The following is a 13,998-nucleotide window of genomic DNA, read 5'->3' as shown; positions in this document are numbered from 1 at the left end:
TGGTTCTGCTGCAGCAGTAGTCCGCTTGTCTGGATATGTCAGCAGATTGGAAATTTGCCAAGATGCTCCATGTAGTAGATGGGATCGGTTAACCTTTGCATATAGCCCAGAGAAGGGTCTCAGGGCGAGAACATGTAAACACCATCAAATTACAGTCCAAGCCAGTTCCTGGTAGCTAAGAAGTCCCTCTAATAACCAAAACAACTGCACACAGTGGGAAGGGGCAGTGAGGGCGTCCTTCTGTAGTGGACTTGAATCTGGGGCACAGTGGGGAGGAGCAGTGAGAGTGTCCCTCTGCACAGAGTTGCCTGTGATCTGATAGGAACAGTGAAGAGCTCCTTATTACTCTGCAGTCGCAGCAGCAGCCGCCTGCTCGTCTGGATATGGCTATCATGCCCGAGGAGAAACCTCTGACAGGGACTCACTGGAAGTGAAGGCAAATAAGAGGACCACCAGTCAATTTGCCCCACCGAAATAGTAGGAGAGATGTCTGCCAGGTTTGGCTGGCTAGCAGCCAAAAAGGGCGAGAGGTTACAGACCTGATATAGACTCACCTGTTGCCTGGGCTGGTCCACACTCACCCGTCATCTGGTCTTACTAGAGAATATGCACTGGAAGAGAGGTGCAGAAATAGGGAACACCGGAATAGGCCCACGGATGAGGGAAGCAGTACGGCCCCAAGCATACTTTAGCTGGGTGGTAACTCAAGTAGGCGTCTGGGCGCTGATCCTCCGTCATATACACGCACATGGCAGGAGTTGCGGTATATGCCACCAACAAACGCACAAGGTAGGAGGAGCGGTGTGGAGCGAGGCCAGTACATGCACACAAAGCGGAAAGTTGTAGTACTGCTCCTGTTTTTAAATGCTTGGTTTTGTCAACAGTCTTGGAGTGAAGCCTGGAGTGCTTGTGCTTTATGTTGCTCCGAGGCATAGTACTGTTGGTTTGCCCCTGAGGAAGGTGGATGCACTATGGAGGCCAGATTCCGGAATAATCTAGAATTAATATGGCACCAGGACAGCTAGATACACACACATAGTGGTGAAGAAGCAGTATCGCCACAGCTCAACTAAATAGGCAGATAATTATTAGCCGGCCATTGCTTAGTGTAACCAGATCTGGATTAGGGTTGTCCAAGAGATCATCCAGCCATATAATAGAAACTCTAGAGAGGATGAAAACTGCAGCAGAGGCCCAAAAGCTAAGGCGGTAGCCCCGTGATTATGGCGAGGGCAGCAAAATGACATGGCTGCAGCAGGCAAGCCCATTCTTCTTTGGCCAGTTTGTCGATGGGATCTGGCACAGGAAGGAGTGATCTGTCGATCTTGGAAATTTCAAAACCTTGGCCCTCTACACAGGGGGAATAGCAGATTCAGTCTGGAAAGTTTGGAGACCTAAGGTGTCCAAAACTCTACGAGCGAGGGGAAGATAGTCGGCAGTGTGAAACAGGCAATAGGATGCACCTCCCTCGGCTTGAAAAGAATACGAGGGATCCTCTGAACCGGTAGTCCCACTGCCAATCCTGCCTCTAAAGGATTTGGTGAGGGTAGTGGATTTGCCTCGCTGCAGCCACAATGTCTTATAGCGCCGGAATGTCCTGCGCATTCTGCCGATGAAATGGATTGGCCTGTGACCCTGAATGCACTTGTGAGAAAAGCTCAGAAAGTCCTGTAAATGTGGGAGAAACCATATTGCAATCCCAGAAGAGGGCAAGAGCGGCCATATAAGGATCCGAGATCACTGAGTTCACTTGGCAGAGCAGAGGCTAGTGCCCTAGTTGAGGCCAATTAGCAGTGGATTCATGAGACCGGTGAAATATATGAGCCCCAGTTGATGAGATGGGTTGAGAAGGACAGATCCCAGCTGGTTGGCTAGGGAGCCCTTCAAATACGTCCTCAGACAAGCCGGCAGGTGAATGAAAGAGGGCTGTTAATCTGTGTTGGCCAGCAGACACTGAAGTTGGGATAGACACATATCGTGCTTTTGTGGCAGCGGTGTGGCTAGATACGTGTTTGGTTTCAGCGACAGCCTTGGAATGAAGTCTGGGTTGCTTGTGCTTAGTAGATGTGAGACGCCCTGGGGTCTTACACGGTTGCTGTGCCCCTGTAGCACAGGCTGTCTCTGGCTGTTGATTCGCCATTATATACACGCACAAGGTGGGGGTGCGGTATATAACACCAACACACTCTTCGTACAAGCCACACGGATGGGGGAGAATGTACGGTATATATCACCAACATACACTGCTGTATACGCCCACGGATGGGGGAGAATATACAGTATAAATATATTGCCAACACACACTTCTGTACATGCCCACAGGTGGGGGAGAATGTACAAAGCCAAGGCTATAGTGCATGCCCAGACAGCCTTAGTGCATGCCCACGGATGGGGAGAATGCACAGTTCCAACAGCCTTAGTGCACGCCCACGGATGGGGAGAATGCACAGTTCCAACAGCCTTAGTGCACGCCCACGGATGGGGAGAATGCACAGTTCAAACAGCCTTAGTGCACACCCACGGATGGGGAGAATGCACAGTTCCAAACAACCTTAGTACATGCCCACGGATTAGCTTCAGTAACCAGCCTCAGGACACATCTAAGCCACTATAGTGGAGGGCCTTGTGCAGGATTCTCTTTACCCTGCAGCACACACACAGCAACTATACTGAAGGGCCTTGCAGGATCGGGTTACTTAAAACAAAAAACAGGGAGACTCAGATCTAAATCTCTCTAAGGGAGATTCCAAACAGAAAGAGCGGGAATGAAAGGGCAAACAAAGAGGCGTCCATTAAAAAGGGCGGGAAAATTAGCAAAAAACAAAATGGCGGTTGGAATGAAGAAGCAATGGCGGTCAGAGAAGAACACCAGAAAACCCAAAACGGGCCCACCAGGAAAACCGCTGCCATGAGGAAGCAGAACGGCCTCCGCGCACTCCTATAGCCTCAGGAGAGTCGAGGAGCACAGTTGTGGCTTCTCAAAACGGCCGCAGAGCGAGCCTGGGTGAGGGGGGGTGCGGAGCAGCCTGATGAAAACCTAAACGTTGCCGCTAAAAAGGAGCCAAGCACCTGGCCGGGATACTAAGGCGGGCTGCCGCCGAAAACAGGCGGCAAATACAAACGGATCATTGATGCTGAGCAAGGAAACTGCAGCCGCAGGCTCCCGACAGAAACGCTGCCGCCTGAGGAAGGGAGAGCCGTAGCCGCAGTCTCCCAGCTAAGGGAAGGATAGCGGCTGGCGCTGTCTCCCACAAAGGGATTCAGGGGGAAAGGGCAAACCGTGAAAAAAAACCCAGTCAAACAATCCCAGTTAAAAATAACAATGGAGGGAACAAAATGAAAAACAATGACTCCCACACACTTCAAGTTGAAGACAGAGGGAAGGGAACAAGAGGAAACAACTACACTCAGATCCACACACTCTGTCAGACAAAATGCACACAGAAAACTTAGCTATAACGCTATTCTAGATATCCAACTGCCTCAGACGAAGGCAAGAATGAACTGGAGAGTGGGAGGGGCCTGAGGCCCCTAGTCTTGACTTCAGAACATTCTTGCCTTCAGATGCTAGGTGGAGCTGTGATACCCGCTTGATGGCAGGCTACCTGCGGAAAACTTCAGTTACCCAAGTTCATTGGAAGCAGGGACAAGCAAGTCAGTCACTCCTATGCTCTGCTTCCCTTTACAGCAAAAAGCTGAGCACAATGAGCAATTATGCCATGCTGCTACCACGTCAACTGTGCGTGCAAACAAGACATGCCATTTCTACCTCAAGGGCCAGTTGTCCTTTACGACAGAAGGGGAAGAGCTGTGCCTGATATGCTAGTAATGAGTCCCCAGTTTGCTCTGATTTTTGAGGTGGTTGTCCATCTTGTACCTTTTAAAAGTGAAGAATCCTTAAGGCTACAAGAGAGTACCACCGCAGCATGGCTTGCCACTTGTGGACAATGGCTACTTTTCTATGACTTAACAAATTACAGAACTGGGGTCAGCTATGCTACTTTAACAAATTAGGCTTAGATTCAGTTGAAATTCTCTCACCTCATCACCCATTTGCGGGACAAAAGGAGACCTTCGGAGTCTGATGTCTGTTATCCAGTCAGGAGGCTGAAACTCAAAGGACAGTTCTAGGGCTACCGATGGTTGGGGTGCATTCACTTGTGCATCCTGATAAAAGGTTACTCAAATTAGAATGCAGTGTTATCAGTGTCAGTTATGAGTCCCTATCGAAAAGATTTGTAACCTGCCTTTCAAGGAATACCGCCCTCAGAAGGCAGCTTACAAGACTTTTACTCACATGAAAACAAAACAAAACAGAAAAATCCACAAGCAGCTAATTTTTTTTCACATATAGCACAATTCAGCAAAGAGCATAGACTTAAACACTATGTAGTGTTTTTACAGTGATGAGGCCATATACACATTCCTGGAGAGGAAGTGCCAAAGGTGCAAAGCCACCAGGAAGCCCTAACTCTTGTATTTAATCAACCTAACAGATCTCGCAGGCAGGGCAGAAAGCAGGGTCTCAGACATGCATCTTAACTCCAAATAGGAATTCATACCAAACAGGTATAATATGATCTCAGTGCCCGGCTTCCACAAGTATTCTAGTTGTATTATTCTGTGCCAGTTAAAATTCTAAAATGTCCTCAAGGGCATCCCCATGTAGAACACATTGCAGTAATCCAGGGATGGGGAAGGTGTGGTCCTCTAGATGTTGCTGGACCACAACTCTCATCAACATTGATTTTGGCCATGCTTTCTGGGGCTGATGGGAGTGGGAGTTCAATTACATCTGCAGAGCCACATGTTCCCCGTTCATTAATGCAACTTGGATGTAACCTAGACTTGCATCATTGTGGCTACGTCAGCTCTCTCTAGATAGGGCTGCAGTTACCTTCAGCATGCTCCTGTACATTTGCTTGTTCATGCTAAGCCATAATTGATTTAGTGTTGTGTGTCAAAGAGGGCATTATGGTGTGTCATTGGTTGCAATGAACCACTCTTCTGCACTTGTGCTCACCTATTCACAAAATAGACTAGTAATTCTGAGAATCTTAAAAGTATGAAATTAAACCCCATTAACTGATTGGATGTATCTAAAAACAGATAAAAACAAAAACCAGTACCTCCTCATGCCTTTTTGGTTTGTATTTTTTCCATCTTTTTTTCCTTCTCTTTGGTGGAGACATTTTTTCCAGTGATGCTGCATCTTCAGAAGAACTACAATATCTAACAGTTTTGCGCCGAGAACTTCTTTTAGGAGGCTGTAGGTTAATCCCTGCATCAGCAATCCAATCAGAATACTCGCTTGATGAGTCACTGGAGGGGGGAGGGGGACAGAAAACATACACAGGTAAGTTGGAGATCCAAAGTATCTACTAGGTCAGAACTGACTGCGCTTCAACTAATGTTTTGAAGTTTGCTGGATGATATTCAGAGCTGAATGTTGATGCTTTATTGCAATAGATGTTCTGTAATGAAAACTCTGTACGGTCACATACGTAGAATAGTGTTCAAATTACAATGTGGAATTTCAGAGCTCCAAGGAGAAGGAATTGATTATATCTCCTCCTCTTGGCAGTGCATTTCCTGGTACTCTGAATATAGATTGCCTGTCTTTTCATCTTTCCTCCAGAATACCACAGAAGCATTCTAGTATAGAGGACCTTCGTATTTCCACAAGATTTCCTCAGAAACATCACAAGATAGAAAATATGACATTGTTGCAAGGTAGTAAGTAAAATTTAAGTATTCATGATGTTTCTTGTGTGACTTTTCAAAACTGAGGGCTGACACAGCACATCATCTAGCTGCATCATAAGTAATTATTCTTTTTCAAAAGGTCACTTTCAGAACTAAAAAATGTAGCATTGGCAAGACTCAAAGGTAAGACACAAACTGATGCTTAACAGAAAAGATTTTTTTTCTGAACAAAATACAACAAGCAAAAAACCAGAAACATAAGAGCCTGCTCGATCAGGCCAGTGGCCCATCTAGTCCAACATCCCATTCTCACAGTGGACAGCCAGAAACCCACAAACAGGACCTCAGCACAACAACATTCTCTCTTCCTGTGGTTTCCAGCACACTGCCTCTGACAGTGGAGGCAGAATACAGTCATCATGGTTAGTAACCATGAATTATCCTCCATGAATTTGTCGAATCCTTGCCTACTCAAAAATCATCCAAGTTGGTGGCCATCACTGCCTCTTGCGGGAGCAAATTCCATAGTTTAATGATGCACTGTGTGAAGAAGTACCTTTTTTTTTTACTGTCCTGAATCCTCCAACATTCAGTTTGACTGGATGTCAAGTTCTAGTGTTGTGAGAGGGGAAAAAAATTTCTCCCTGTCCACTTTCTCTATACCATGTATTATACACTTCTATCACGTCACCTCTTACTCATCTTCTCTCTAAACCAAAAAGCCCCAAATGCTATAACCTTTCCTCATAGGGTAGATGCTCCATCCATAGTTCAGTGACAGAGCATCTGCCTTGCATACAGAAGGTCCCCGGTTCAATTGCTGGTATGGCTAGGTAGGGCTGGGAGAGAGCCTTGTCTGAAATCCTAGATAGCCACTGCCAGTCAGTATAGACAGTAATGAGTTAGATAGATCAAGGGTCTGGTTTGGAACAAGGCAGCTTCCTAGGCTGTTCTCTTGATAATTTCGGTTTCACTTTTCTGTGTCTTTTCTGACTCTATAACATCCTTTTTGAGGTGAGGCAACTAGAACTGTACACAGTATTCCAAATGTGGCCACACCATATATTTGTCTAATGGCATTAAGGTATTGGCAATTTTATGTTCAATTCATTTCCTAATGATCATGCCTTTTTCACAGCTGCTGGACATTGGGCCAACATCCTTCACTGAGCTATCCACTATAACTCCCAAGTTCTTTTTCCTGGTCAGTCACCACCAGTTCAGTTCCCATGAGCATGTATGTGAAATTAAGATTTTGGGTTCCAATATGCATGACTTTACACTTGTTAATGTTGAATTGCATTTGCCATTTTACCATCCATCCACTCAGTTTGGAGTTATCCTTTTGGAACTCTTCACAATCCCTTTTTGTTCTGACAACCGTGAGCAATTTAGTATCAGCGGCAAACTTGGTTACCTCACTGCTTACCCCTAACTCTAGATTGTTTATCAAGTTAAAAAGCACAGGTCCCAATATCGATCCTTGGGGACAACACAGAGAAAGGGGGGGGAAGGAAAGGCAGACAGTACAAGCTTTCAGCAGAAACTGATGCTTGAAACTGATTTTACCTGGAACTATTACTGTTTGTTTTGCTGCCACTCTTCCATTGCTCCTCATGGGAAGACAAACTCAACTTATCACTTTCTTCTGCCTCCTAGAATAAAATAGAGAGTCTGAAATTACATTACAAATGAGAAGATATTCTCTTGATGTATTAGACTTTTTGAAGGATACTGCAAGATCTGCTATGTAACCTAACTTAGGTAGAAGTAGCTTCTCGTAATAGTATTCAAACATATAAACCATTATTTCAATATATTTTTTCAAAGGATTTGTATCAACACTTCAAAACTCTGTCTAAGAAAAGAACTGCATAGTTGGAACAGCTCTGCCCTCCTCACCTGGACTTTATCACCTGCTCTACTCCCAAGATTGCAAGCTGCTCTGGGAGCCTTTCTGGTTAAAAGACACAGTATAAATGCATTAAATACAAATTAGCAAGCATGAAGCAAATTATATTACAAAAAGAACCAATTATGTAGTTGTATAAGAACACAAAACGCATTGCTGAAGTATCAGCTTCCTACATAGAAGGAGGCATCACTACACAGGAAGAGATTAATTTTTTTACCCTGCTTTTTGGGTAATTCTGAAAGTTAGAATTTCTGATAGCCCCAATTACTAAAATGAAATAGAAGTGAATGAAATAGAAGCAGCCACCTGTTCAATAAGTCCAAAACAGTCATCCACATCTTCACTAGAAGAATCAGATTGTTCAATGTTATTCCGTGCTTGATATGATGCATATTTACGTCTATAAAGCCTTCTCTTGGATTGTATCAGTGAATCTTCTGAATCACTCTGAATTAAATATTAAAGAAGAGCTACGTTAGGGGTAGAAACATGCATTACTAATTATTGGAATCACTTCTGTCAGAAGATACAAGAAGCCTAGTTGTCAAATTCTAAACCAGCATTTCCCAACATTTGGGTCCCCAGGTGTTGCTGGACCAGAATGGCCAACGGTCAGGAATTTTGGGAACTGTAGTCCAGCAACATCTGGGGACCCAAACATTGGGAAAGGCTTCTCTAAACGAAACATTCAAAATAGTCACAGAATCACAGAGGAGTCCTTACAGGTGATCTAGTCTAGCCCCTTGCTCATACAGGAAATCCAGAGCTGTAACATCCCCAACAGCAGGCTATCTAGCTTCTGCCTGAAGACTTCCAGCAAAAGTGAACCTACAGCCTTCTAGGTAACTGGTTACCGAACCAGTGTCAACAGGTTTCTACTAACACTCAACTGTAACTTAAGAGAATTTTATCTAGTCCAGCTCTCTGGGGTAGCAACGAACAAGTTATCTATGCAACGGCCTTTAAAGTATTTGAATGCTATCATGTTCTCACTTTTCTCCAGGCTAAACATACTCAGTTCCTTCAACCTTTCTTCACAGAACCTGTTTTCTGTATTACTGACCATCCTCACTGCCCTCCTCAGAACTTGTTTCAATCTGTCTAGATTTCTTCTAAAGATGCAATGTACAGAACTAGACACAGTACTCCAGATGCAGTCAAGCTAGCAGAGAATAATAATTTCCTGTGACTTGGAAACTATAGCTATATTGACAGAGCACAGAACTGCACTAGCCTTTTTTGCAGTCACATCACACTGCATACTCATGTTCAGCTTGTGAGACTACAATCTCAAGAACCTTTTCATATGGACTATTGCTAACCCAAGTATGCCCCATTTTATACCCATCTGTTTTGCTTAAATGCACAATTTTGCATTTGTCTCCAATTGTTCAATTATTAAATTTGTCTCTTGACTTTTATGTTGTTAGTTTCAGCCCAGTTTTCCGTTCTATCAAAGTCATTTTAAATTGTACTCCTGTCTTTTGAGGTATTTAGCTATCCCTCCGAGTTTTGTGTCACTGACAAATTTGATAAAAGGTTTGCTCTACCCTTTCATCTAAGTCACTGATAAAAGTGTTGAAAAGCACAAAGCCCAGGACAGAGTCCTACAGCACCCCACCCAAAACCTCCTTCCAATTTGATGAGGAACCATTTGATGAGCACTCTGAGTATCATTTTCTCAACTGTTTGGAAATCTACCTGAGTTATCTACCCCACACTTAAGAAGTTTGCTAACCAAAATATCATGGGAGACTTTTAACAAATGCTGTTCTGAAATCAAAATATGTTATTGTCCACAACTTTCTCACTATCCATTAAGCTAACAACCTAGTCAAAAAGGCAGACAATATTAATCTGGTAGGATTTATTCTTGACAAATCCATGCTGGCTCATAGTAATCACTCAACAGTTATCAAGATGCTTACAAATCAACTCCTTTATTTTCTGTTAAAGCATATTCCCCAACATCAAAGTCAGTCTGTTTCCTGGATCTTCCTTTTTCCTTTTCTGAAGATTGGGACAATATTTAACCATCTAGAGACTAGCCCTGCTACTTCCAGTAGTTTCAGTGTGTTTCATATATCTCTTGCGAAAAGTGACTTAATGAGCAAAATGTGCCAATTATTTCAAATTGAGAAAAAACAGACAATATCTGCAGCCCAGATAACTATGCAGCATGAGGTAACCAAACAACTGTCTGTCATCTAGTTACTCATGCTTGCGTAATTTCAGAAAACAAAGGAACATAGGGAGCTGCCTTAGGCAGAGTCAAACCCTTGATCCATCTAGATCAGTATTTTCTATTGTGACTGACAGTGTCTCTCAAGGGTTCCAGACAGAGGACTTTTCCAGTCCACCTGGTGATGCCTGGGTCTTTCTGCGTGCAAGCATATGCTCTGTCACTGAACTATGGCCCTTCAACATTCACTCCTGGTTGCAATGCAAAGAAGTCATTTAAGTGTATGTGAAGGATCCAAGGAAGTCATGTACACAGATGGAATTATCTGTATTTTCACACCTCTGGTTTCTCACTCAACAAGATTTGCACAAAGTTATTTTGCACACAAGTCATTCCTTTGAGTTACAGCCTGCGTGTGCTCATATTATTCATAATAAGGAGCTCTATAGCTTGTATTCCTACCTTTTCTGAAGACTGAAGCAACCTCATTTTCTGTTCCATAGTATACACGCACTTCTCTTCTTTGCCTTTTGCAACCCTATACTCCTCTTGATTTCTAAAAAAGGGTATTTTGAAAGTTCATCAGACAAAGCAGAACCTCAATTGTGAAAGGTAAAGTAGTTACAGTTTACAGTTCTGTTACTAATTTATGTTTGAAAAAGGTCACATCTCTACACTAATTACACGCTATGTAAAAAGGGCAGGACAGGACTGTGTTTCAATTAATGCTACTCTTTGGCAACAGCACATTAGCCATTCTGATTGGCTGAGAAACAGGATAAAAATATGTACGTATAAAAATATGTATGTAGTGTATAAAACAGCAGTGTTCTGTTCTAGCTCCTGCCCTGAGGCTCTAATCTAGAACTAACAGTATTAAGATAAAAGGTGAAAAGCAGACTGGATTCTGAAGTCAGGATAGGAGAATAAGTTGGCAGCAAGTAGGTCAGAAACAGTATGCTTATGTTGATCGAGGGATGTTATTTTAAAAGTGAACAAAGATTTATAAAGTGCCTAAGGTTTAAAAATTTAAAAGCCCACTCTCTTATCAAATGTAGCAATACTTATAATTGGCTTCCACAATAACTTTTAGCTTAGTATGCCTGCATACCTGAGCATACTGGATGTTACTTCTGGAACAACTACTCTCCGTCTCCAAGCCTGGAGGTCTCTCTCTGTAGCAATCTGACTCCTTGGAGCATTCTGATGCATCTGACGCACACCTTCAACTTGACCACTACGTCTCAGGCCAATATTAGGAGGAGACTGGATATCAGAACTTGGTCTGCGGAAATCTAAAGGAGGAAAAGCTATTAATAAAATACAGAGGGAATAAACATTCTAGCAGGAGACAGCTTTGGCATGTTGCATCTTCTACTGAATAACTTGATATTTCAGACCAGCTATTTTTCTGGGTAACCCAACAGATTTATTTCAAATATTTATATTCCACCCTTTATCAGAAGATCTCAAGGTGGGGAAAAATACAGAAGCATTAAAAAACAATCTACACAGAATAAAATTCACATTACAAACTATCATAAATCTGCAGAACATCTACATATTCTAGCTGGACATAATTTCAAAAAGGCTGAGGAAGTAGTAACGTTTTAAGCTAAATGAGAAAATAGTAGGTGTCAAGTTGAATATCAGAGAGAAGAGAGTTCCATAATCAGGGTGTCACCATGGAGAAGGCCATTTCTCATGTTACGCACATGTCCTCCCACCATAGTATAGAGAGAGGTTCTCCTTAAGTGTTTTGGCCCCAAATCATCCAGGACCAGAGATGTATTAGCAGGTAGTGCAGCTCTTTAAAAACCGGTGAATTATGGCTCCAACTGGCTGATCATTTCAACAGCTGACCCGCCTCATTTCGCACTAACTATAGTTTCTGAATCATCATCAAGGGAACTCCTATGTAGACCACATTACAATAATCCAACTGAAAGGTCTATCAGGGCATGGATTTCACAGGCCAGGAATGGCCGCAGCTGATGAACCAAACAAAACTGACCAAAGGCTCTGTGCTACTGAGGACACAAGCCTCCAGAGACAAAACTGGATCTAGGAGCAACCCTAGACAACATTCACAAATAGGCAAAAAACCCTTGCGGTTTAAGAACATACCTACAGCCAACAGATATTTCTATCAAACTTTAAAAAGCAGGGAAATTGGGCAGCTATAGTGAATGCACCAGGGGAGCAGGAGGCCTGACCTCCTCTCCAAGATATTGCACTGCGCAGAGTGGTAAGCGGCAGTAATGCAGCCGAAAGCTCTGCTCACGGCCGGAGTTCGATTCCAACGGAAGGAGGAAGTCGAATCTCCGGTAAAAGGGGTCGAGGTCCACTCAGCCTTCCATCCATCCGTGGTCGGTAAAATGAGTACCCGGCATATGCTGGGGGATAAAGAAAGGCCAGGGAAGGAACTGGCAATCCCACCCCATATATACGGTCTGCCCAATAAATGTCGCAAGACGTCACCCTAAGAGTCAGAAACGACTCGCACTACAAGTGCAGAGACACCTTTACCTTTACTTTACAAATGCGTAAAAATGCAAACACCATTTGGGTTGGTCTTTCACAGTCCAATCCACTTCCTGTGTATCTTTGAAAAATTTGGTATCCTGTGCCTCTGAGCATATAGTGAATGGTGACAACACCTGCAATCAGTACTACATCTCCAAAGATGGAGAATTGCATTTTTGTATGCATGTTGGTGTTCTTTTTACTTTGCCTCTTTCCTGTGTTTTGTCATTATGTGACTTCAAGTCGATCACGACTTACGGCAACCCTATGAATCGGTGACCTCCAATAGCATCTGTCACGAACCACCCTGTTCAGATTTTGTAAGTTCAGGTCTGTGGCTTCCTTTATGGAATCAATCCATCTCGTTTGGCCTTCCTCTTTTTCTACTCCCTTCTGTTTTTCCCAGCACTACTTTTTAATGCATTACTCCTGCTTCTGTCTTTTTTTTTTAATCCTTGGGGTCTCCATTGTTTGCCCTTCCTTTTTCCCTAGCAACCAGAATGCATCTTTCCTGTGCTGGTTTTGCCTGAGGTCAGTAGTGCCTAGAAGTTATTTTCTGCAAATACTACTACACAGTAAGCGCTGGTGAATGTTAATGAATCCCCCTCCTCACAAAAAAGGCAAATGTGAATACACTGCAGAGCAGTTTAGACATGTCTCCAACTATGCAAGAGCTAAAGACCGGGGACTTATTAAGAATTCACTGCATAGTAGCTTACAGTACAATGGTATACATGTCTGCTCAGAAGTAAGTCTGTGTTTAATGAGGCTTACTTCCAGGCCAGTGGGTACCGGATAGCAGCCGAGGCTTTGGTTTAGGGTTGGCATTGGGGAAAACAAGATTCTTATGCCTTTAACAGCTGTATGAGAGGCAGAAATTCAACAGGTTATGTATTTTCTAGTGTGGAAATAAAATTAAAGAGTTCTGACAGATTATAGTTGCAGCATTCTTGGGAAGTCTTACAACTGCCTTAGCTTGTCAAAAATGTCTCAAAGTAGGCATATTCACTGAGCGGCTTAGTTAACCTCCAAGATTCACAACATCTGATTTAAGTTACAAAAAATTGTATTTACTGGCACACTGCCCATACTGCTTCATGCATCTGCACCAAAAAAGAAACATATATCCTGCCTATGTAACAACATTAGACAGGAATTAGCCAGAATGAACTTATCAGATCTTTTCCCTGAGAAGCATGGAGAAAGTGTGTAAGAAAGGGACAAACCTGTCTACCATAGAAGATTCCTCATGCACCACCTCTGATGCATATTAATTTTTATGACCGATTTAAGCATTACACCTGAAGAGTGGATTAGTTTCTTCCCCACAAATGTGAAGCATTAGAAATAATAAGCAGCAGAAGTTAATAATTTCCATCTAATCTTCAAAGCAAGCACTGACCTCTTCTAGACGTTTCTTCTCCATTTTGTGGCCCAGGGGGAAGAATGTCTTGATCTGTGCCAGCTCTTTGGTCTTGCTGTTGCTGTAAATGTCTAATCATGCCATCCAATATGCTAGGCTCCAAACCTTGTTCATCCTGGTCAGCAGTTTGTTGACCTATTACTTGCTCTACGACCTCTCCATCACCTTGCAAAATTGAAATGAAAAGCACACACATTTAGCCATTTTAAAATTAAGAGCACATGGGAGAATTTTGAACCTATTCTC

At 43.1% G+C, this 13,998-nt stretch overlaps 1 protein-coding gene across 6 annotated transcripts in view; it reads right to left on the bottom strand.

Annotated features, from left to right (window-relative positions):
* BRWD1 (bromodomain and WD repeat domain containing 1) overlaps positions 1-13,998 on the bottom strand; it is a 76,953-nt gene that overhangs the window by 38,660 nt on the left and 24,295 nt on the right. For 4 of the 6 annotated variants that reach the window (XM_061627659.1, XM_061627660.1, XM_061627662.1 and 1 more), the window contains 7 exons: positions 13,732-13,917; positions 10,915-11,098; positions 10,266-10,359; positions 7,928-8,068; positions 7,276-7,361; positions 5,130-5,322; positions 4,042-4,167 (listed from right to left, as the gene is read on the bottom strand). In XM_061627659.1, the coding sequence (XP_061483643.1) occupies positions 4,042-4,167; positions 5,130-5,322; positions 7,276-7,361; positions 7,928-8,068; positions 10,266-10,359; positions 10,915-11,098; positions 13,732-13,917 (1,010 nt within the window). The remainder of the gene's footprint in view (positions 1-4,041; positions 4,168-5,129; positions 5,323-7,275; positions 7,362-7,927; positions 8,069-10,265; positions 10,360-10,914; positions 11,099-13,731; positions 13,918-13,998) is intronic. The other 2 variants (XM_061627663.1, XM_061627661.1) reach the window with 2 other exon arrangements.

The sequence above is a fragment of the Rhineura floridana genome, chromosome 5 (assembly GCF_030035675.1).
Source record: "Rhineura floridana isolate rRhiFlo1 chromosome 5, rRhiFlo1.hap2, whole genome shotgun sequence".
NCBI lineage: Eukaryota > Metazoa > Chordata > Lepidosauria > Squamata > Rhineuridae > Rhineura > Rhineura floridana.
This window is presented reverse-complemented; position numbering and strand designations above follow the sequence as displayed.